We start from the raw sequence: 25167 nt of genomic DNA on the forward strand, positions 1-25167 counted from the left end.
TTTTTTTTTTTTTTTTTTTTTTTTTTGATGGGCAAGTTTAATGTGAAGGATAAGACCTTGAATGAGTATGGAAACCTCCAAGGCAAAAAATTGAATTTCCAGAACCTGTTGTTCAGATATTTTTTAATTTCTCCCTGCTAAATTGTACTGGGAAAAAAAAAATCTATAAATTTCATTCTATATGATCCTTTTCTCCTTATATTACTTGCAAGTACACTCGCTAAAGTGTAAGTGTAAGACCGTCTGAATTGTACAGCATGTCTTTGTGGTTGAAAAGATAATGAAGGATCCATTTCCTGGGCCTCATGGCTAAAATAAGAAGTATGTCTCATGTATGTGCTCTTATAGAATCAAAATTATAGTCTATCGTTCTTACTAAAAGCTTTTACTTTCCTCCCTTATTTTCCTCAAAAATTGTTATCAGGCCCCACGGAACTGAATCTTACCTGTACTATAAACATGATTGGGCAATAATAATTTTTAAAAACCCCTTTTGTTTCTTCTTCAGCCATATTTTTTTTTAAAGATGTTATTTATTTATTTGACAGAGAGAGATCACAAGTAGACGGAGAGGCAGGCAGAGAGAGAGAGGGAAGCAGGCTTCCTGCCGAGCAGAGAGCCCGATGCGGGACTCGATCCCAGGACCCTGAGATCACGACCCGAGCCGAAGGCAGCGACTTAACCCACTGAGCCACCCAGGCGCCCCTCAGCCATATTATTTAAAAAAATTTTTTTTTTAATTTTTAAAGATTTGATTTATTTATTTGATGCAGAGATAGCGAGAGCAGGAACACAAGCAGGGGGTAGGGCAGAGGGAGAGCAAGAACCAGGCTTCCCCGCCAAGCACGGAGCCCGAAGTGGGGCTTGATCCCAGGACCCTGAGATCAAGACCTGAGCTAAAGGCAGATGCTTCACTGGCTGAGCCACCCAAGCACCCAGGTGCATTACTTTTTATAATTTAGAAAGTATAGGCTTTGAGACCTTGCTAGAAGGTTTCAGAAAATGAGGACATTGGAAATCAAATCTTTAATCTCTCTGATTCTAACACCTCATAAGAAACAGAGGCGTTGAGAGGAAGGGACTTTATTCAAGGACATGGGCTGGTCAGGGCCTGGCCAGGCTAGGACCCAGGACTCAACCTTGGGTACAGCATACCTTCCTGGAGCCTGTGAAGGAGCTTCGGGGGTGGGAGGATAGGTGTCTGGGAAAGATGTTAGACCATCCTTTGAAACAAAATCTTTGGAGCAAAGTCTCCAATGGTTCTTTTCCAGGCTAATACAGTTATTGTGGCAAGGAAGAGCCTCTAGGGTCATCTTTGTGCCCTCGAAAAGGCTGAGTAGTTGTCTTCTCATTTGGGGGTGACCTGGGGATGCACAGAGCTAATTGCTGATGCTTTTTTTCCTGTCCTGTCCTGTAGGTAAATCAACATGCCCTCTTTCCTGTTGCTGGAAGTCCTCTTCATTTTCCTGTTTTCTGGAGGTAAGCTTTTTTGGTCAGGAGTAACGTGTTGAGGAGTTTGGTTTGCTTCACTTCCTGTCGATTTTAACTTCTAGAGGCCTCTCAAATACATCTGCAACTCTCTACTCCACGGCCACCTGCCTAATGTGAGCCCCATCATCTTGTGCTTGGACCACTGCAGTAGTCTCCCAATTGGTCTCCCTGGTTCCACCTGGTTCTGCTCCACACCACTGTGCACAGAATAGTCATTTCAAAATGTAAATCTGGGGTGCTGGGTGGCTAACTTAGGCGTCCAACACTTGATTTTGGCTCAGGTCATCTCAGGGTCATGAGATCGAGCCCCACATTGGGCGCTGCACTCAATGGGAGGTCCACTGGAGATTCTCTCCCTCTCCCTCTGCCTTCCACACACCCCCACCATGCTCTCTCTAAAATAAAAAAATAAATCTTTAAAAAAAAAAAATAATGCGAATCTGATCATGCCTGGACCCCTCTCCACCCCTATACCCTGCCTAGATTTTTTTAAAAAGTTTATTAGAGAGAAAGCAAGAGCGAGCAGTGGGGAGGCTCAGAAGGAGAGGGAGAGCAGGCTCGATCGAGCATGGGGCTCGATCCCAGTACCTGAGATCATGACTGGAGTTGAAGCCAGATGCCTGGGTACCCAGGTGCCCCTTGCCTCAAATTTCAAATGTTACCTCATTGCTCTAAAGAGACCTTGCTTGATTGGACCCCAGGCCCCCAGGCATCGTCTGGCACCCTTTCCCTCTATGCCACAGCCCTTATTCCTTCCAGTCCCGCCCAGCCCCCTTGCTCCCTTTCTGCCTGGGGGGTTCTCAGTTATGGTGATACCTCTGCCTAGATCGCCCCTTCACCCAACACTGCTGGCCCAGTAAACTATGCATCCATCAGCACCCAGCACAGTTCCTCCTGGTCCCCCAGGTCAGGCCATTTCCTCTAAGACCTGTAGCCCCGGGCACCTCTGCTATGTAGTCCTCCTTTGTGAATTTTTAAAGACTCAGTGTCCATCTTCTGTACCAGATAGAAGCTCCATGAGAAAGAGATTCTACATGTTGTGTACTCACCACTGCATAATCTCGGCACTCGGCACCCAGCGCCGGACCTGGCGCACAGAAGTGTTCCAGAAGTGCACGGATGAATGAATAATGGAGCAAAGCAACTTTGTTTACTCCCCTCCCGAGTTCTAGCCTTGTTAAAATGAGATGGTAGAGAGGAATCAGAGTTCAGGTTAGTCCTACAAGTAAGAACAAGTGGGCAGGGTACCCAGCCATCCCAGTCTAGCTCAGGGTCCTCTTGTGGTCTCTGAGACTCTGCTATGTTGAACCCTGTTACCTCCGGCCTGTTCCCTGAGGGCTGGGAGATAAGAGAGGCTGGAAGAAGGTGGGTGGTTGCTTAGCCCGCCAGCCTCCCTCTTTAAGGCGTGTGGGTAGACGGTGTAACATTGTAGCTTCGTGGTGAGGGGTCTGGGGAGCAATGAGATCTGTTTGGGGACAGGGCCTGAACGTGGTCCCCGGAGGCTCAGGCTCTGGTTCTGCTCTAGTTCATTGCGGAGTTCGCCTTTTGCAGCCCTGTCCAGTTTACAGAGCGCTTGTCCTGACCATCTCTGGGTTGGACAGATGAGGTCGGGGAGGCCCAGTGAGGCCTGTGACTTGCCCAGGGTCACACAGCTGTTGGGAGCAGAGCTGGGACAAATGACTCTCTCCTAACTTCTGGGCTGGCCTCACCACTCAGGGATCCTCTAGGGGAGGAGAAGGTACAGGAATCATCCGACTAGGCCTCTGCTCTCTTACCGGTAGAGTGGGAGGGTCCGACTGGTGATTCTCAGCCTTGCCCGCTCCTGAGCCCCACCCAGCCCTGCAGGAGATTGACGTTTTGGAGCCTGGGTAGGCGGCCTCCCGAGGCGCGGCTGCATCGGTTCAGAGAGGAAACATGAGTCCAACATTCATCAGCTCCCTATTTCAGGGGGAAGCCCTGCAAAATTCTGAGTAACGTCATAGGGGAGCCATGGGGACATCACCCACAGCACAAGGAGGGGTCATCTAAAGCCTGGCACAGTTCATAACTGCTGAGCACGTGGTAGAGAAGGACACATTGGCGGAGTGACATCTTTAGTGAGTGGTCTCTGGTCACCAAGCTCCTCTGCCTTCCTCTCAGGGGGAGGCTGCTGGCCTGTCTCCAGCTGGGGAATTTGCTGGTAAGACTTGTAAAAAGGTCCAGCACTTTTCTGTTCTTTGTAGGGCCTTGGAGATTCCTTGGCTGCTGGGCCCTTTGCAATACTTCATGGACTTATCTGGGAAACCTTAGTGCGTGTCTGTGGTGTACAGAGAGCTGGGCTAGGCTTTGCAGAGGATGGATGGAAGCGTTCCTGCCCTCGGGAGCTCCCAGGGCTGCTGGGCTGATGGGAGCAGCTCGGCCTGATGGGCGGGGGGCAGCCGGGCTGTTGAGCCTACAAGAAGCAGAGAGCCTCTGTGTTCTGGAAGACCAATGTACTTTATTATTATTGGGTCAATTTTCAGGTTTTGATGCATTGCCCAGCCTCTGTCTTAACATGTGCCATTTTTTATGCAAGTGGAAGGGTGGCTTTTTTTTTTTTTTTCTCCTCCCCGTAAACCCAGTCTACAGTCTTTATTTGTAGTTTGTCTTGTTTCTGCCTCTGGTGGCAAAACCGCAGTGGCAGATTGTCCCAGACCCCACCAACGATATTTGATGGCTCTTGTCTGTGGGGCTAATGGCTGGTTCAGCATTTTGGCCAAGAACCATCCTATGTGAGTGAGATTGGGAACAGGGCAGATCAGGTGAGCAGAAACCGACTGCTCAAAGGCTAGGTGGGGAGAACTGGGAAATACTTTTGTTTGCACTGGGGAGTAGGGAGTGGAAAGGAGCCAGAGAAGATGGGGCTGGGTCGAGCCCAGAGGGTGGGGGACTAAGGGGGGCAGGGGGTGTCTCAAGCAAGAGGCGTCCCCATCCCAGACCCTGACTTTTTCTTTTGGTTTCTCTCTCCTAATCACTTTCCTGGCAGTCACAGAGCCCCTTGGGCCCAACATACCGGCCTGGTGTGATTCCCCGGCTCTACTCCCCGTTCCCGCGTTCCCAGCAGCGCCCCCACGCCCATCGTTCCTTCATCTGCCCCCCACCGGCCTGCTCCCCTGCTCTGCCCACCTCATTTTATTTCCTCTGTGCTCACCCACCACACGTGGACATGGATAAAGCACGGGGACTTCTGCCACCAGACATCAACTGTGTGCACGTGGCTTCTCGAAATAGCCCTCCAAGTGGCACCTCGTGGCCTTCAGGATGTCCACCATGATTGGCTCATGTTCAGCAGTCCTGGGGCTTCCTTGACATATTACCCCTGCTGTCAGAGTTTATTTTGTAAATCAACCATCATTACCATTTTACTGGACATCCTGTAAGAGAATGAAAGATGTATTCACGGACTTCCTCCCCCAAAACTTCTTGGCCCTTGTTCATATTAATCGCGCTGAACAAATCGTGCTGAACAAATTTATGAGTGTTTACTCATAGCCCCATCTCGCTGGGATTCGTTATCCCCACCATCTCTCCATCATAAGTCAACCCGAAAGGAGAGTCCCCATGTGCCTTTTCCCCTCTCCCTGTTCTTCCTTCGAATCCCTTCCCAGGTCTGATACTGCAGGGGCAAAGGCTGTAAGTAGCTTTAGGACTCTTCATTCATGTGGCCAAATTTTTTTCTAAAAGGGTTGTACCAGTGTTCACCGCCATCACTGGGAAGGTTTCTCCTGATTTGATCTTTCCCCATTTACATTTAAGTAGAGAAGCTGGTTGGTTAATTTCACAGTTAAAAGGGTATCTTATGGTTTGGGTTAAAAATATTTTGTCACCTGTTCAAACATTTTCCCTGTGCTTGTCTATAAATTGGATGTTTATACCCAGGGTTAATTTTTATGACAAGGTGCTACACCCTGGGGGGGGAACCATCCAGTTATCATGCCTAACCAGGGGCAGAACTCATCAGAATCACACCTCGTCTTCTACATAAATTTTTAATTTTTTGCTTCAAAATACCCAAATTTAAATACCAGGTTACCTGACAGAAGTGAAGTAATTGGAGGGATTTCTTTATGCTGTCCATGTGGTGATTTTTGAGATGCAACATCCTTAAATTCGTTCACATTCCAGTTTTCCCTTCTACTACCCGTTGGTTCTGGTCACATAATGTGGACTAAGACTCCTCCCCTTTCTGCTTTGCACTGACTGCTTCTGGTGTCTTCTCTCCTAGTACCCCTGTCTCATGCGCTTCAGGAAGTCCACGTAAGCAGGGAGACCATTGGGAAGATTTCAGCCGCCAGCAAAAGTAAGCCCATGTGTTCTTCGACCTTCTAGACCCCCATGCTGGCCTCTGCATGACTCCAGAATGTTCTTGCCCGACTCCCATCTTCCTTTGACATTGTGGCCAGAGTCATTTTCCCCAAACAGGCCTGATCCAGATCTCTATTCTGGGTGAAAACCTTGGGTAAATCCTTGTTGCTGAATTTCTTGGTCTTGCTTGGGAGTCCTCGGCTATGTGACTACCATCTTCCCAACCAGCCTCCTCTCCCACCATGTTCCTTCCTCTTCCTCCCTTTTCAACATCTCCTCCACCTGCTCAAGCCATACCAGCCTGTTCCCAGAGACCTTGCGTGTCCCTTGCCTCCCTCTCTGGTGAAATCCCCTTCAGTCAGTGCCTTCTGGGTGGTGCCTTTTCTCTGGTGCTTCTCTGATCTCCGCTCTCCTACATCCTGATGGGGAGGTGGTAGGGCGTGGATTCTGGAGCTAGACAGCCTGAGTTTGCTTCCTAGCTCCACTGCTTACTTGTACTTTGGCCTTAGCGAAGTTACTGAATTGCCCTGTGCCCTTCTTTCCTCCTCTCTCCACCGGCAATAAAAACCATACATTTATTTAGGAGTGGGGTGGGGATCTAGGGAGCTGATAGCTAAAGGGTATAGAGTTTCTTTCCTTTTTTTTTTTAAATAAATTTTTATTTATTTATTTATTTGACAGAGAGAGAGCGAGAGAGAGAGAGAGACCACAAGTAGGCAGAGAGGCAGGCAGAGAGAGAGGGGGAAGCAGGCTCTCCATTAAGCAGAGAGCCCGATGTCGGGCTCGATCCCAGGACCCTGAGATCATGACCTGAGCTGAAGGCAGAGGCTCAACCCACTGAGCCACCCAGTTTCCCCTAGAGTTTCTTTTTGAGGTGATGGAAAATGTTTTAAATTTGACTGTGGTGAGGATGGAATGTATCTGTGAATATTCTAAAAGCCACTGAATCATATATTTTATTTTATTTTATTTTTGAGAGAGAGAATGCACGAGCTGGAGAGGGGCAGAGATAGAGGGAGAGAGAGCTCCCCAAGCAGGGTCGATGCTCAGCACAGAGCCCACCCAGCACAGGGCTCAGCCTCACAGCCCTGAGATCATGACTGGAGCTGAAATCAAAATATGCTTAATCAGCTGAGCCACCCAGGTGCCCCCTGAAGTATATATTTTAAATGGATGAATTCCTTGGTATGTGAATTGTATCTCAATAAACCTGTTAAAAAATTTTTTTTAAATAGCAGTCTATCTTAGGGTGGTTATAAGAGAGTGCTGGGAGCAGTGCATGGCATGGAGGGAAGACCCCGTCAGTGCCGCCCTCGCTTGAACTCTGGGATAATGCAGCTTCAGGTACCAGGGTTTCTGGCTGGATCCTGGACTAGATTGTGGCCCCCAAGGGCTGGGACCAAGGCTCTTCAGTATCCCTCACCGGTCCAGTAGCCCGTTCTCTCCTGGGGCTCCGTTCCCATGCCTGAGTTAGACTCCTCCAGTAGTACACAGACTTCTGCGCAAGGCCTGTTTGTCAACTTTGTGCCCACTGTGAGGGCGGGGGAGTGTACTTCCTGCTGCAGAGGAGAGCTGCCTCTGGCTGGGACCTTCTCCTGCGTTATTTTCATGCATGGGCTAAGAAGAGCAGCAGCCCGATGTACCCTGAAGTTGTCTCTGCCTCCGCTCTGCTTCAGGAGGGCGCCCCTCTGGGGACCGGAGGGCAGGGAGGCCGGTTGTCAGCCACTGTGTTCCACTCTCCCCTAGTGATGCGGTGCTTGGCAGCAGTGGACTTCCTGTTTCTGATAGATGGATCGCACAGTGTCGGGAAGGGGAGCTTTGAGAGGTCTAAGCACTTTGCCATCACGGTCTGTGACGCTCTGGACATCAACCCTGAGAGGGTGAGTGCAAGCCTTATCTTCCTTGCATTCGGGCATCTTGGGTTGCAAGTGACAGAAATCCAGTTCTAAGCAGAAGAGGACATTCACGGGCGCCTGGGTGGCCCAGTGGGTTACGCATCCGACTCTTGATATGCGCTTGGGTTGTGGTCTTCTGTGGTGTCAGGGTTAGGGAGCGAGCCCGCCTCGGGGGCTGGGGAGTCTCCCTCTCCCTTTGCCCCTTCCCCGGCTCACGTGTGCGTGAGCTCTCTCTCTCTCTCCCGAATGAATGAATGAATGAATGAATACATAAATGAACAAATAAATGAATAAATAAATAAGTTTTTAAAACAAATAGAAGAAGAAGAAGAAGAGGACATTTTGCTGGCTTGTGGAACAGGAACACCAAGGGGGTGGTCCTGGTTCTAGGCATGGTAGGGTCTGAAGCCTCATTCTGTCCGTTTTTCTCCTCAGTTTTGCGTTCCTTGTAAAGCTTCCTTCCCACGCAGCCTCTCCTTACATGGCACATTTGCCCTGTACTGCCTTTCAAGCTACTGATCCCAGTAAAAGGAAGATGGATTTCTTTCCCTGCGCCGGCAGCAGCCGGTCCAAGGGAGGGCTGCTATTGGCTAAGGCATAGGTCACATGACAGTCCCTTGCCCAATCCCAGTAGTCAGGGGGGAAAGATGCTCTGGCCACGTGTGAGTCACGGGCTGACCCACCTTCTTGGTTCCCACTGGGAAGAGGAGCTTATGGAGGAGCGGGAAAGGGAAAGCATACCGAGACAGACAAAAACTCTCCCTCTGAAGGGCAGAGCCCCTGTATGAAGTGGGCCTCCTACCCCACACGTTCGCTTGAGAGGAGCTACTCCTGCCAGAGTGAATTCAGCCAGTTTGTTCATCTCGTGCTCTCCCTGGCTCCGGAGAGCTGCTCTCAGGCAGCAGCAGACTGTGCTAACTGTGGCTCCTGCTGCTGAAAGGGGCATCTTGGGACAACCCAATAGAAAAATGGGCAACGAACACAGTTCCCAAAAATTGAAACACAAGTGGCCCCCTAGATGCAGGAAAAGATGCCCAACCTCACTCACTCTAACAGCACAACTCCCACCAAAATACCATTTTCACTTTCGGGATTAGCAAAATCCCAGTTTGGTGACCTGCCCCGTTGGCAGATCTGTAGAAGCGGGTTCGTGCTGGCGACGGGGGTATAACCTGGTGCAAACTCTAGGGAGGGAGTCCAGCAGCGTCCATTGGAATTATAAAGGCGTGGACCCTATGGCTCAAGAATTCCACCCCATGGAATGTGTTCTACAGATACTCCCACAGATGCAAAGTGTTGGACAGTTATTCCTTGCAGAGTTGTTTATGATCATAAAACATTTCAGGTCATGCAAACGCCCACTCACAGGTGACAGGTGAATTCATTAGGGTGCATTCCTAAGGGAAACATGGGGCAGTGGTAGAAAGTGAATGGGGAAGCTCTCTTAGATGGAGGGGCACCGACCCAGATGAGACTAAAAAGTAAGAGGCAAATGGCATATGTAATGTGTGACTTTTTATGAAAAAGGGAGCTAAAAAGTCTGTGTTGGTACTTGGAGAGATCTGTAAAGAGGCTGAGAACAGTGGTTCGCTGTTGAGCAGATGGGGTGCAGATCCAGTGGGGGGACTCACCTGTTTTTCTTTTTTTATATACTTGATGGATTTTGAGCTGTGTGAACCTACTCCAAAATCAAAATTTAAGAAGGGTGTTTTGATCTGAAAAAGCTATTCTTAACTTGAATTAGAGACTACTTGCAAACAGGTTGCAGAAGGAAGTGGTTTTCCAAGACGACATTCCATGGTTAATCCCAGAAAAACCTCTAGGACTGAAGAGCAAAAGTGGCTTTTAATGAAAGCCAGATTTTCTCCAGAATGGCAGGTAGTTTGGGGAGAGTAAGCCCATCACCCTGGACTGCAGGCCGTCCGGCATGGCCGTCCAAAGACACCAGAGCAGATTCTATTCCATCTGGGTTTGGACAGCCTGGAAGTTCCAACCGTGAAGCCATCGCAGGTCCTCAGAGGACCAGGGCCACAGACTGCTGAATCCCCATCTTCTTCTGCACAGTGTCCTGTTTTCCAAAGGAGGCGATTCCCCCCATGAAGTTTCAGTAGTTATTTGTGGAGGAAGAGCCATAAAAACCAAACACTTGATGTTGGCAGTGGTGTAGTGTGTGTCCTGAAATGGGAGGCCTGGAGGCCCCAGAGGATGGTAGGTTGGGAGAGAAGAGCTGTGTGGAGTATAAGTGAACATTTTACTGATGAAGAAACAGGCTCAGAGAGGCTAGGTAACTGCCTGGGGTAACACAGTAATCGGAGGAAACAGCTAAGTGTGGAAGAACTGAAGCTCTTGACTCTGAGCTCAGGACTCGCTCCATTAGGTCCTTTGTCCCTCCCAGTGGGTAGCCCCTGGGTCAAGATGAGGTGACACCAAGAAGTCATACCCTATTGCATGGCAAATGGATAGCTGGTATAGTGGCAATGTGTGTGTGTGTGTGTGTGTGTGTGTGTGTGTGTGTGTGTGTAATGTGTAAGGGGTGGGCACTGGTGGAATTTAGCGTCCTCCAACAGGGTAAGAAAACCACCACAAAAGACTTCATGGCTGGTGTGCACCGGTGCAGCTGTGTCAACCACAGTTCCCCAGAACTCAGGGAATTAAAGCTTGGTGTTGCCAGACCACATTTAAAATGTGGCATTATGTTCCGGAGGCTGATTTTTAGGCTAGAAATGGGCAAACCACTCAGTACCCATCACAAGGAGCCAGAACAGTGAGAGCCCTGGAAATTTCCATAGATGAAGGAAGCCGATGATGACGTTCAGGCAAAAGAGGGTGCGGAATGGCTCTATTTCATTCAGACAGAATCTGGGCATTCAGAGAGTTCTCTTGGGGCTGGACCTGAGAAAAACTTTCTCCAGCAAGATTCTTTGAACAAAGGGTTTGGGGGGCGGGTGGCTCTGTTTGAGTGAGCTAGTGAGCCGCTGGACCTTGAGCTTGAGCTTGAGCCACTCCGACTTGCTGGAATGCTAGCAAAGGGTGTTTGCAGGAGAGCCTTTAAAGACGGTTTGATCTGATTCGTGCTTGAGGCTTTCTGCATTTGCTGCTGCATTTCTGTGCCTCCTTATACCTCCATGCACAAGGAATCTGCACCTTTTTTTACTTTCTAAAATTTAGTTTTCAAGGTGCTGTAAGTTAAGGCTTGTTATGGATGTTGTGTTGTGGAGGTGGATGGAAGGTGTTTGAAGTCTTCCTCGCAGTGATTAAAAGCTGAGAAGTTTGCTTCCTGGCTCCAGTACGGTGACTGCAGCAGAGTGATTACAGAGCGCGAGAAATCCGGGCAGGCTTGCCCTTGAGCATACAGTCAACTGAAGATAAAAGGAAACTGCTTTGCTCCCAAACCACCAATTACATTAAATGTCTTAACCACTGACTCAAGTTATTTCTATCTTGTTTTGTTTTGAAGTTGTATCCTTCCTGTTTAATTCAAGTAAATATACCCAGCTGCTGGTCTCCAGGGAGTTTTTTTTAACTAAATAATCCATTCACATGGTTCAATTAAAATGCAGTCAATGCCTAGTGTCCCTCCTACTCATATATTTTCCATCTGCCCAGTTTTCCTACCTGCTTGCTTTTTTTAAAAGAAGATTGATTGATTGATTTGAGAGAGAACATACGTGCAGGCATGGTTGGGAGGGGCAGAGGGAGAGAGAGTCTCAAGCAGACTCCATGCTGAGTGTGCTGCCCGACGCTGGGCCCGATCCCACAACCCTGAGATCACGACCAGAGCTGAAACCAAGAGTCAGACATGTAACCGACTGTGCCCCCCAGGCGCCCGTCCCTACCAGCTTTCTTGATCATCCTTCCAGAATCACTTCATCCAAACACAAGCAGTATGAAGTGTACCATGCTATATTCACTGTTCTATCCCTTGCCTTTTTCTCTTCACGGTATCTTGGAAGTCTTTCCATATCTAAGTATATAAGTAACATAGGCATTAATATAGATCTATATTATTTTTTACAGCTTATTAACATTCTGTCATAAGGATTTCCTGAGGTGTAATTAACCAATCCCCTACTGATGGGCATTTGATATTACAAATACACGGTGAGCCTATAAATCCATTATTTCACACATAAGTATATCTGTAGGATGGATTCCCAGTAGCCCTATGTAATTGTAACTTTGTAACTTTTTTTAAAAAGATTATTTATTTGAGAGAGAGGGAATGAATGAGAGAGAGCCCGAGTGGGGCAAGGGGCAGAGGGAGAAGCAGACTCCCCACTGAGCAGGGAGCCTGATTCTGGGCTGTGTCCCAGGACCCTGGGATTGTGACCTGAGCCAAAGTCAGATGAGCCAAAGTCAGACCTGACTGAGCCACCCAGACCCCCTGCAGTCGTAACTTCCAATAAATATTGACAAATTGCTCTCCATGGATGCAGTAACATTTATGTGCTTCCCAGCAATATTTGAGACCTTGCTAGTTTCCTTTGCAAACATTGTATTTAGCTTTTTGCAACATCTCCATGTGGTACAGTTAAGCACCTTCTCTCATACTAAAGAGACATTCGTGTTTCCTGTGCAATCCCTGTTCATATACTTTGCCCATTTCTTCTAATGTGTTGTTGGTCTTTAACATATCAATTCCTAGGCACTTTTTACACATTGGGACAACTAACCCTGTGCCTCTGACTTGAGTTGCAAACAATTTTCCATTTGTCTTCATTTTTTATTGCATGATGGCATGTTTTGCCCTGCAGAACTTTTCTTTATGTAGTCAGATTTATCAGTCTTTTCCTTTATGGCTTCTGGATTTCAAGGCATAGGAAGGTCTTTCTCCACTTTGAAGTTATGAAGAAATTCTCTCTAGTTTCCTTCCAGAACTTTCACGGTTACATTTTTTCACATGTAGATCCTGACTCCATTAGTGACTGATGCTTTGTTTTGTAGCTGGCTGTTCAGTTGTCCCAGTTTCACTGGACCATCTCTTCCCCACTAGTTGGAGATGGCGCTGGAACCTAAGCTAACGTCAAGGGAGATTTCCAACATGTTTTGTTCCTCAGAATCTCCTGAGCTTCTCTGCTGCTGTTTTCCAGCGTCCACCTCCCACACACGCCCACCCAAGACTTAAATTTCTTCCTCCCGAAGATGCTTACGAGCGCTTCCTTAGAACTCCCTGTTGAACCAAGATCCTTTGGGCTGTGCTCTCCTGGAGCAGGTGCAGCTGGCCTGCTGGGGCGGGGCGGAGTGCTTTGATGGTCCCCAAAGCACCAGGCCTGCTCAGGGATTGGCGGTGCAGGAATTCAGGTAGTAGGTAAAAGGCAGCCTGGTTGCTTAAATATGAATCATACGGCCTGTTTGCAATCTTGGCCAGAACTGGGGACGGGTAATAGAGTCGTAGCTGAGAATGCAGTTTCTTGAGGGGCTTTAGAGAGCCAGTGACTGGGTACAGGGCGTGCGCCCTCGAGAGGAGGCCTAAACATGTATAGCCTTTTCTGCTCAAGACTGGCTGGCGTCCTCAGGGCCCAGAAAGTGACTTTATTCAGTTTCCCTTCTCTGGTTTTGGAAGGTGTTGGCGTTTCCCCAGCGGAGGAAGTCCTCCATCTGGCATCACCCATGGCTCTGGCTCCTTCGCCTGTGGGATCACTTCAGCTTCAGTGTTGCTTGTCCTCCAGGGTGACTCCGGTCTGAGAGCTGGCCTTTCCCCAGTGTGGCAACTGCCCCCTGCCCATCCCCCTCCCCGAGGATGTGTGTGTGGAGGCTGTGGCCCCCTTCTGTGGCACCCCAGGTGCATTCTGCTGCAAGCCCATTCTGGTTGAGACGGCAAGCCTGGTGCCTGAGGCTTAGCGAGGGCTGGAGGCACATTAGGAGGGTCCAACGGCCCAGGGTCCCTTCTCACTAGCCCTGGGCCAGACCCATGTCCTCTCTGCAGTTCGGTTCCTCCAGCAGCTACCTGAGTATTGATGGCACCTGCATGGGTTCAAATGAAATACCACGTGAGATTGCTGAAAACAGTGCCTGCTCCTGGGAGGCCTTCGGACGCGTAACCAGAGACCCTGCCCTAGAGATGCTGACAGCCCAGGCCGGAGGGCTGCTGGAACGTGGGCTGAGAAGTTTGAATTGGTGGTTGTCTGTATGGCACGCGGGCCGACTCCCTGTTTCCTTCCAGATGCTCCTCCTGGTCTTCGGAACCTTCTTTTAGGGACACTGGAGAAAGCCCTGGCACTGGTAGTTGTTGAGTGGGCGGGAGGCAGGGTCATTCACCTTTCTGGTCCCTTCTTTTCCCTTAGGAATGCTTGTGACTTGACCTCGTTCTCAGACCCCTGGGCCCTCTGTCTCCTACCGCAGGTCAGAGTGGGGGCGATGCAGTTCAGTTCCGCTCCGCGTCTGGAATTCCCCTTGGATGCCCTTTCATCGCAGCAGGACGTGAAGGCAAAAATCAAGAGGATGGTCTTCAAGTATGTATGATGAGGTGCTGCCGGGGTTAGGACGCAGCCGGCTGCCCTTAAAATCGCTCCCTCGGAGGGTGTGATTGGCCCGAGAGCGGGCTGTGGTTTGGCTTCCAGAACCCAGCGATGCACAGTCTGTAATGAGAATTCGCCTCTCGGGACTGCTCCTCATTATTACGTAACAGCATCCTGGGTGGGAGCTTAAAAGTGCAAGGTAAAAAAGGAAGTCTTTTTGCTTCTGTTGTGTGGAGTAGTCAGTGAACCTGGCACCCAGTAGGTGGAGAAGGTCGAGGTCGGTCAAGAGCGTGAGGTGGTGGGAAGAACACTGGCTCTTTCTCCCCATTCTTTCCCTGGGCACCACTGTCAGCTGGGACGGCTCACCATACTTCTTGGAGCCTCGTTTTTTTCTTCTAGAAAGAGCCGGTGCCACTCTGTCATTAAGAATGCTTTAAACATGTCTGAATAGCTCTGTATGTTGCTTGTCCTCCAGTGTGACTCTGGTTTTGAGAGCTCATACACACACACGCCCCGTAAATTACGTATGTAGTGGGGTCGTAACATTATTCACGATACAAGTCAACTGATGTGTGTATATGCAAATATGCATATGTAAATACACATCTATCTGATATATGTTTTATATACATGTATATTATATACACACATCTAGCCCTATGTGTATGAAAGTGTGTTATATACTCATGCTACACACACGCATTCACAAGCCCACACCAAAGAAGGCCTTTCTTTCTGCTCTGATCTCTGTATCCTCTACGGTATCTCCTGCTCCTTGGGGCGTGTGCCCACTGGAGTGCCACTGACAGCCAAGGTCCCAGCCCTTTATAGGCCGCCACCAACGGCAGTTGCCGAAGCCCTGAACTCTATGGCCCTTTCCCCAGTCGTGGGCCTCTGTACATCTGCCAGTGCCCTCAAGAAGCCTGCACCCCCACACTGGGCATGGCAGGAGCTACGGGGGCCCTATACGCCCCAGAAACCCCCAGTGACTTCATCCCAGGTTATTTACCCCAGCCCAGGGGTGCCCTGAACGGAATGAGAGGCAAGTCAAATGCAAGGAAGTACAAGGGAAAAGAAAAGAGCACATTGAAATGTTTGTTAAAAACAACATTAGTGTGCACTTGTCTTTCCTAGTTCCCTTGGAGCCTTCTATCCTTGAGGCCTCCAAGAATGGTTTCTTATAGAGAAGCAGTCCTGAGCTCTGACACCCAGTGCAGCCGTTGTTAAAGTGAGGTCTTTGGCCAGGGAGTGTGTCAAAATGCAGGTGCCTTGGTTTCCTCCCAGACCTACTGATTCCCTCTCCGGGCTTAGGATACTTGGATACTAGATACTTAGGATCTGTACCTTTTAAAGATCTCTCCCACTGCCCCCTGCCCTGTGATTATTATGCACATTAGCCTTTTAAAAACACCTTATTGACATTTAATTTAAATACCATAAAGTCCACACAATTAATATGGACAATTCAGTGATTTTGAGTGTATTTTCCAGAGTTACACAACCATTGCTATAATCTAATTTTAGACCATTTTCATCATCCCAACAAGAAACCTTATAAACAGACATTTCTCTGGAAAAGATATATAAATGGTCATTAAGCACTTGAGAAGATGCTCAGTGTCCTTAGCCATTAAGGAAATGCGATCCAACACTGTAATGAACCACCACCTCACACCCATTAGCGAGGCTAAGATAAATGGCAGACAGCAGCAAGTGTTGACAGGGACGTGGAGAAACTGGAACCCTCATGCACCGCTGGTAGGGCTGTAAAATGGTGCAGCAGCTTTGGAACGAGACACAGATTTACCATATGACCCAACGACTCTATTCCCAACAACCTGAAAATGTATGCCCCTAGAAAAACTTGCATACTCATGTTCAGAGTAGCATTGTTTAGAATTGCCAAAAAATGGAAACAACACAAATGTCCAGTGAATGAACAGATAAACCAAATGTGGTCTATCAGCCGTAAAAAGGAAGGATGCCGTGATTCATGCTCCAGCATGGATGAACCTTGAGAATAGGGTTCTCATTTATATGAAATGTCTGGAACAGGCAAATCCATGGAGACAGAAGCAGATTAGTCACTACCAGAGGTGGCGAGGAGGGGGCGATAGGAAGTGATTACTAATGGGTGTAGGGCTGCTTTTGGGGGCGATGAAATGTTTTGGACTTAGTGGGGATGTTTGCCCAACTCTGTGAATATACTAAAAGAACAGGGAATTATATACTTCTAAAAGGATGAATTTTATGGTATTTGAAGTGTATCATTATTGATATAACCTTTTATTACAAAAACATCTTTGTAGCCCTTCTATGCATGCTAACATCGGCAGAAGAAGAAGTAACCTGTTGCTTTAAGTTTAGAACTGAAAGTCAAAAATTGGGTGACTTTGATTCCATCATCTGGCCCTGCTCTCTTCTGAAATCTAAGCAAATTGCAGCAAATTGGTTCAAAAAGGTACTTAAGAGATCATCCAGGATCTATTCCAGCCTGCTATTTTATGGGAGACTGCTGAGGCTGAGAAGGAGCAGTGACTTGGCAAGGACCACAGAGGCCTGTGGCTCGTCCAGTAGATCCCACCCAGCTGTCCTTTTCCACCTCTTTCCACCCTCCCCTCCCATCCCCTAAAGAGTTGGTTGACTGTCTTCTCATCTGTGTTGAAAGTCATAATGAAGGGTTTGAGAGTATTATTCACAACATAGGAAGTCCAGAGACTCTGTAAGAAGGTGCCACATGAGGACATGAGGGATGGAGAAAGAAGCGTCTCCATGTGTCTGAACAAGGTCAGCTCTTCTTGTGGGGCTGTGCGTCGTTAGTGCTCGTGTGTCCTAGGATGACTATAAGAGGTAGCAAACAAGGCAAGGAGGCAGTAACTAATTTTTTGGCCACAGTTGCAGGGTCGCTGAGGACACTAAACATTAAGATGTTGTTATTAATCAGTACAGAGGAATGTTGGCCGAGTGGGAGTGATGACCTCCCTGCGACTCTACCCTTTTTCTGCAGTGAAATTTTAAAGGCCGGACTGATTGGGACAGCTCTACCCAACCCTCCCCCACCCAATACTTGCCTTTTTAGACCACAGCGATCCCCTGAAGTGTGTTTTGTGGTGGCTAAGGAACCGTCCTGACGATCCTTTATCGCCCCTTTGCAATAAGAAGTTTAAAAATACTGTGATCAAATCTTCCAGTTTTGCACCCTGTGATAACATAAAATCAGATAGAGCATGGCCAGCCACATCTGCTCCGAATGTCCAGAGCTCCTGGCCAGCTGGCTGTGCAGCTTCCCTCAGTCATTTCCCTAATCTCCTAGGAACGCAGCTCTGATTTTCTGGGACTGCATTTTTTTTTTTTTTTGGACCTCATCTGTAGCTTTATCAGAGTTTTACTGTATTTAGATAGCTCTACAAAAATAGCACCTCTTTACCTTAGCATGGAGCATTTTGTAGCTGTCTTTGGCGTCTTTCAAGCCACATTAATGGTCAAGCACAGCTTTTAGAGGATTACTAGGCATTTTGTTCTTTTTCAACTTACTATTTGGTGTGTCTTTTTGGATACAGTTGCATTATTTTTCATGTTGATCCTTTTTAATGGTTATATAATAACCCAATGAATTAAACTATCATAGTATATTAAGTCATTCCTCTAAAAGGATACATATACATTGCTTCTGAGCAATGTCTTTGTCTATTGATTAAAGAAAGAGAGAAAAAAAAAATACCTGTAATCAAACCCCTCTACCTACAGTGAGTTTTCTGATGAGTTATTTCTCAGAATCTGTTCCATGGATTACTTGCATCCGTGTAATCACTGGGGCAGAGGAAGCCGATTTAAAACACAGATTCTCAGCCTGGTCACACACCCACCACCAGTCTGGAGTCTCTGATGATAGGATCTGAGAATCTCCATTATCCTGCCTCCCAAGGGATTTTTTTTTTAAAGATTTTATTTATTTATAGGCAAAGAGGCAGGCAGAGAGAGGGCAGGGTGGGGGGTGGGGAAGTGGGCTCGGGGCTCCATCCCAGGACCCTGGCTGGGATCATGACCTGAGCCAAGGCAGAGGCTTTAACCCACTGAGCCACCCAGGTGCCCCGCCCCAAGGAATTTTTAAGCTCATTGGAATTTGAGACTAACTCAAAAGATAAACTTCTTGGAATAGGACTGCTAGTTAATTTATCATGGTAACTACCACTAATGGAACACTCACTAGGTACTAGGAGGTACTGGGTGTAGCATTTAATCCTCAATACTATTGCTGTCCCTACTTTAACAGGGAAGAAAACTGAGTCTCAGGTTAAGTAACTTAAGTAACTTTCTAGTTTACTTGGCTAATAAATTTCAGATCGAATATTTGAGTCCCACCAGCTCTAGAGCCCATGTTTTATTTTTAATGATTTTTATTAACGTATAATGTATTATTTGCCCCAGGGGTACAGGTCTGTGAATCATCAGGCTTACACATTTCACAGCACTCACCATAGCAAATACCCTCCCCCTTGTCCATAACCCAACCACCCTTTCCCTACCCCTCCACCGCCAGCAACCCTCAGTTTGTTTAAGAGTCTCTTATGGTTTGTCTCCCTCCTGACCCCATCTTGTTTCATTTTTTCCTTGCCAACCCCCCACAACCCCCCTCCCTGCCTCTCAAATTCCTCATATCAGGGAGATCATATGATAATTGTCTTTCTCTGATTGACTTCTTTCACTCAGCATAATACCCTCTAGTTCCATTGGCATCATTACAAATGGCAAGATTGTATTTCTTTGATGGCTGCATAGTATTCCATTGTATATATATACCACATCTTCTTTATCCATTCATCTGTTGATGGACATCTAGGTTCTTTCCATAGTTTGGCTTGTGTAAACATTGCTGCTGTAAACATTCAGATGCATGTGCTCCTTGGGATCAATACATTTGTATCTTTAGAGTAAATACCCAGTAGGCAATTGCTGGGTCATAGGGTAGTACTATTTTCAACTCTTTGAGGAGCCTTCATGCTGTTTTCCAGAGTGGCTGCACCAACTTACATTCCTACCAACAGTGTAGGAGGGTTCCCCTTTCTCCACATCCTCGCCAGCATCTGTCATTTCCTGACTTGTTAATTTTAGCCATTCTGACTGGCACGAGGTGGTATCTCACTGTGATATTGATTTGTATTTCCCTGATGCCGAGTGATGTGGAACACTTTTCATGGGTCTGTTGTAGAGCCCGTGTTCTTAACCCACATGAGTGGCAAAATGTTTAGAATCTGGAACCACACCCCACCCCTGTCAGGAAAGGTCCAGGCACTTCAGTCACAACTTCCCGAGACAGTAGTCAGTCTGTGAGCCTTCGCTTCCGGTCTGGTTTAGTCTCGTTCGAGAGGAATTGGAAAAATTCTGGAGAGACTCTGGCCTGGGACCTCCGTTGTCTGGAGCCAGACCCTGGGCTCAGAGCAGACTGTGAGTTAGAAATGCTCCACAGGAACGCAGAGGTGGCAGGACTTTTCCTCATTTCCCAGAGTTCAGATGTCTTTAGCAATCTCACCTGACCTATGGAGAGTTCCGGGGGGAAAGGCAGGTTAGGGAGCAGAAGTGGAGGGGACAGACTGCGTGGGTGTTTGTGTGCTGAGTGATACGAAGGGCAGACACTCCCCCCAGGCCAGGGCAGTGGGAAGCCTGAGCTCCCACGTCTTTGACATTTGAGTTCTCTCTAACCACAGCCAGGAGGCTCGGGGGCACACTGCCAGGAGCGTGAAGGCCCAGGGAGCTCTGTGGCACTGGGGCACCTTGGCTTTTGGTAAACAGAGAACATTGGGACCATTTAGGTAGAAGAGCCTAGAGCAGGGGTCAGCAGACTTTTTCAGTGAAGAGCCATAGAGGAAATACTTCAGGCTTGGCCTGCCATCATTTATGTATTGCATAGACAATACATAAATGAAGGGGCATGTCTGTTTCCCAGTAAAATTTTATCTATAAAAATTGGCAGACTAGATTTGGCCCACAGGTTGTAATTTGCCAGCCCCTGGCGAGAGAAAGACCACTGGCTTTGGAATTAGCCGACTGTTTAACCTCTGGTTCTGACCTCCGGCTAGCTGGGTCAGAGGCAGGTGACTTGAATGGCTGTATAATGTTATGGCTAAGAACTCAGGTTCTGGAGGTGGAGGGTCCAGGGTTCAAGTCCTGCCTCCACGTTCATGAGCTGTGTGACCTTTAATAAGGCCTTTCCCTGAACTCCCGTATCTCAGGGAGCTATGGTGAGAATTATCGGAGCTTAGCATCTGCCCACACACACACAGCCGTGCCGGCCTCCTGAGAAGTGCTCTGGAAATATTAGCAGTTAGCATTACTGTTCTCTGGGCTGGAGTTTCCTCGTCTGTTAAATGAGGGTAATATTAGCACATTTTACCAGAGTTGGAGAATTACTTTAGTAAGAGGAGTAGGTGAGATACTTGGCCTGAAGGAGAAACTTGGTGCTAGTATTGTCTTTTAGAAACAGGAAACAGTTTGTCCGTCCAGGGACCTTAGAGGAAGGCTCTTCACAGACACACGGGCTTTGGTAAAGGTAGTAGTCTTCTCGGAAATCAAACTCGCCTTGGTTGTCTTCAGTGTCTCATGGGCAGACGGGCAGAGTGTGAGGAGGGCTGGGGGCACTTGGTGTGCTCTCTTCCCCTTGGATAAGCCCCTTGCTCAGGCCAGGCTCTGCTCACCAGCCCCAGGACACAGCCGGTGGTGTTCCCCAGTGTCTTTGCTTACACACTTTCTCCGGATTGGAGTGGACTTTCCCCCTCCTAATTCATAGACCCACCAAGACCCCATCAGACACTTTCCCTGCTGGAGCCTGTTCCCAACAGCTCCTCCCCACTGTGAAGCCCCCCTCAGAACTCTTGTTCATTGCCATTCTTTCACTGGTAATTTTTATTTGCTGGCAGGTCCTCTTTCTTCGGTTAGATGGGCAGTTCGTTGCGGGCTGGGATCGTGTTATGCTTCCTGGTCTCCCTCTCACTATCTTGCATTTAAAGGGTCCACAGTAAACATCCGTGGGCTGAAAACTGACGTTCTAACTGATGCAGATGCTGATCTCTGGTAGACAGAGTCTTCGTTCTAGGAGCTCTCCGCTCTTGCTGACATTTGCTAACTTTATGGAGCCCTGCAGAGAGAATTGCCCTTTAAGTGCTCACTTAGGACAGAAAGCAATAAAAGTGAAGAACATTCTGGGCCTGGGCCATAAATCCTTCCAAGCACACTCCTTGCTCTTCCCTCACCTCTGCTGAATGGAGAGGACTTTGAGGATGGCGAGGAAGGGGGAACCACAAAATGCAAGGAGCCTGGATGAATCTCTAGGGAGCAACTTGGAGGAGAACAGAGCAGGACAGATGCCCAGGCAGGAGGACCACGTCAGGCTTACATGAGAACTGAGCATTTTCAGTGTTATGTTTAAAAAGTATACACACGGGACGCCTGGGTGGCTCAGTTGGTTGGACGACTGCCTTCAGCTCAGGTCATGATCCCGGAGTTCCGGGATCGAGTCCCGCATCGGGCTCCCAGCTCCATGGGGAGTCTGCTTCTCCCTCTGACTTTCTCGCTCAGCTCTCTCTCACTGTCTCTCTCACAAATAAATAAATAAAATCTTAAAAAAAAAAAAAAAAAAAAAAAGTATACACACATTCACACACGTAGGCATTCACACACCTCCTGTCAGTTAGATGTTTGCACATTAGAAGAATCACCGTAGGGCCCTCTGCGAGGCAGGCATCGCCTTCACTGACACTCAGTGTAGCTTGAGAATAACCGAGCACCCCAGATCTTCGCTCTGTGATCGGCAGTTCAGAACGATTGTCTGATGTTTTTTTCTGTGCGTACAGTGATTCCATCAGCCTTGACATTGTTTTCCATGTTGGATGTGTTTCCACCCACTGAAAGGTTTGGCCTAAAACCCACTGTAGGGAGTCACCATGTTCTGCGCACTTGATTCCGAGAGCTGGCGGTTCTCCCCCTGAGGACTCCTGCGGGAGCCTCCTACTGTAAGATTTCATTCCAAGCTCAGTGGACTGTCCCTCAAATGGGGCTGGGATGAGGTGGGACCACTGTGACATCCCTGCTCGGGAAGTTGTCCGTCAGTTCAGCCTTCCAGCACCCAACCCTGAGCTGGAATCGAGCCAGGAAGGCCTGATCATAGACATGACCCCCACCCTCTGCCCCCGACCTTCAGATCAAAACCCTGCCCTTCACCCTTACAGATGCACATGGTTTTCTTCAGCTCAGTGACCTGCTTACCCCCTGCACCCCCCACAAAGGGACGCTGAGCCGTAGCAAGAAGGGGATGACACAGATGGGGGGAGACGGGAGGTGGGTGTTAGACATGCGCACGATAAGGGTCGGCAGACCCGAGCTGTCACTGGAGGCAGGAGAGCGCGACGGTCACCAACAACCGAGAAGCCCCTTGTTTCAGGGGGTCGTCCGGCCTCCTGTCTGTGGGTGACTGACTCGTCTTTGCTTTCTCCCCCTATGTGAGCTCAGAGGAGGACGCACAGAGACAGGCCTAGCCCTGAAATACCTTCTGCGCCAAGGCTTCCCCGGCGGCCGGAACGCCTCTGTGCCCCAGATCCTCGTGGTCGTCACTGACGGGCGGTCCCAAGGGCACGTGGCACTGCCCGCCAAGCAGCTGAAGGAAAGAGGCGTCACCATATTTGCCGTCGGGGTCCGGTTTCCGAGGTAAGAGCCCCCGGGACGCTGCGGAGACACTTCACAGCCACGGGACAGGAGGGCGTCCGGCCAGACCACCCTGCTCCTTCCTGGGCTCTGTCTTCTCCTCGCTCTGTACGGTGTGCCTGTGCAGGGAGCGCCAAGTCTGGGAGCCTGTGTGGTCTCTGATTTAGTCTGAGGATGGGGTTGTCAGCGCTGGAAACTTGAATCTCAATTCTTTTTTTTTTTTCCAATGTGTCAGTACTTTTTTTTTTTTTTTAAAGATTTTATTTATTTATTTGACAGAAGAGATCACAAGTAGGCAGAGAGGCAGGCAGAGAGAGAGGGGAAGCAGGCTCCCCGCTGAGCAAAGAGCCCGATGCGGAGCTCGATCCCAGGACCCTGGGATCATGACCTGAGCTGAAGGCAGAGGCTTTAACCCACTGAGCCACCCAGGCGCCCCCATGTGTCAGTACTTTTAATGTTGTGTGCATCAAATTAGGGTCAAAAGACGACTATAAACAACACGCAGCACCTCTATTTTCATGAACAACACAACAGACGACAGTAAACTGAGTTTATATTCCACCATCAAGTGTGGCTGTCCCATTCGTTCACTTTGTGACGAGTCGTTAAGAATATCTTCAAACCCAGTAGTCTCCTCATTACCCCTCAAAATACCCAGTGAAAGTTTCGGAGCTCGGAAGCAATGGAAGACGCTGAACCAGCTGCACTGCTTTGAATTCCGTCTGTAATGTGAGTGGAGCAGACAGACCCTGGATGTTTCTGAGTGTAGAAAAATTCATTTTATCGGGGCGCCTGGGTGGCTCAGTGGGTTAAAGCCTCTGCCTTCGGCTCAGGTCATGATCCCAGGGTCCTGGGATCGAGCCCCGCATCGGGCTCTCTGCTCGGCGGAGAGTCTGCTTCCTCCTCTCTCTCTCTGCCTGCTTCTCTGCCTACTTGTGATCTCTGTCAAATAAATAAATAAAATCTTAAAAAAAAAAAAATTCATTTTATCTTGGTTGAGCTGAAAGTTTTTTTCTGATAATTCAAGAGGATGACTGGGCAAATGTTCATTTTTCACACAAGGAAGGCCTTATGGAAGAAGATCATGACTTTCAAAAGGTTCGCTTGCGGGGTGCCTGGGTGGCTCAGTGGGTTAAAGCCTCTGCCTTCGGCTCAGGTCATGATCCTGGAATCCTGGGATCGAGCCCTGCGTCAGGCTCCCTGCTCAGCAGGGAGCCTACTTCCTCCTCTCTCTCTACCTGCCTCTCTGCCTACTTATGATCTCTTCTGTCAAATGAATAAGTAAAATCTTAAAAAAAAAAAAAAAAAAAGTCCGCTTGCTGAAAACCCAGTGATGGGAATGCTGTCTTGTAACCAAGACCCCAGCCTTCTGGCGTTCATCTTTACTTGCTCTGTGAACAGCCTCTCGGCCCCGTCCCCGTCACCCGGCCCTGCCACTCCTTGACTCTCAATTCTTTGGGGCGGAAATGGAAGTCACAGGTGCCTCTCATTGTACTGGGTGGGTCGGGGGGGGGTCCCTTGGGGTGAGCAGGAGCCATGAAGATCCTTTTCTGTCCTCCACATGTGTCTGCCGCTCCCTCAGCCTGGCCCCCCCGAGGGACCTGGATCCGTGGCTGCCTGCCGTGCCCAGCTCCACCCCGGAGAGAGCAGACTCACGCTTCCAGTTTCCAGTTGAATGATCCAAGAAAGGCTTCTCATTAGCTTGAGTCACAGACCCGTTCCGGAGGCCGGGAGTGTGGGGGTCTGGGACGGGCCGCTCCCCTTCCCAGATGTTGGCACGTGCTTTCCACGCGTCCTCACTGCTCTCAACCTTAAAATGGGAGGTGCCTTTGTGGGCCCCTCGTTGTCGGGGGTATTATGTGAAAGGACTCTGGTCCTGGTACTGTGTCTGCACACAGAAATCTCTCCATTAATTTTAGTACATTTTTTATTCTCAGTAAATACGCCAAATACTATTCTTGAGTTTTCAGGGATACAGAGACAGTACCAGGTGCCTGCCCTCATGGAAATTCCATTCTAGGAAAGGAACTAGATGATAAACAAGTGAGTGAATAAACAATAAAGTCATTTCAGGTGGAAATAAAAGGCAAAGGAGAAAGAGTAAGGGAGGAGGTTAACAGACTGATGAGAATCAGGGAGCCCAGCTAGTTTAGAGAGGGGGGTCTGTCAGGAGTTGACTTTGGAGGAGAAAGTTGAGTGAAAGGAGTAGCAAGCCTCCTAGACAGCAGGGAAAAGAACAGGGTAGGCAGGCGTGTGGCAAGCACAAAGGCCCTGAGGCAGTAGCTAGCTTAGTATGTCCACTGGGG

At 48.6% G+C, this 25167-nt stretch overlaps 1 protein-coding gene and 1 pseudogene across 1 annotated transcript in view; one reads left to right on the forward strand and one right to left on the reverse strand.

Moving 5' to 3' along the window:
• Positions 1-1427: 1427 nt before the first annotated feature.
• LOC111145035 (von Willebrand factor A domain containing 2) overlaps positions 1428-25167 on the forward strand; it is a 37287-nt gene continuing 13547 nt past the window's right edge. The window contains exons 1-5 of the mRNA XM_022499649.1: positions 1428-1479; positions 5735-5809; positions 7561-7694; positions 14052-14161; positions 22670-22864. Of these exons, the coding sequence (XP_022355357.1) occupies positions 1428-1479; positions 5735-5809; positions 7561-7694; positions 14052-14161; positions 22670-22864 (566 nt within the window). The remainder of the gene's footprint in view (positions 1480-5734; positions 5810-7560; positions 7695-14051; positions 14162-22669; positions 22865-25167) is intronic.
• LOC111144734 lies at positions 23328-24241 on the reverse strand (annotated as a pseudogene).

Source organism: Enhydra lutris, unplaced genomic scaffold (assembly GCF_002288905.1).
Source record: "Enhydra lutris kenyoni isolate GAN:26980312 unplaced genomic scaffold, ASM228890v2 scaffoldscaffold12, whole genome shotgun sequence".
Lineage (NCBI taxonomy): Eukaryota > Metazoa > Chordata > Mammalia > Carnivora > Mustelidae > Enhydra > Enhydra lutris.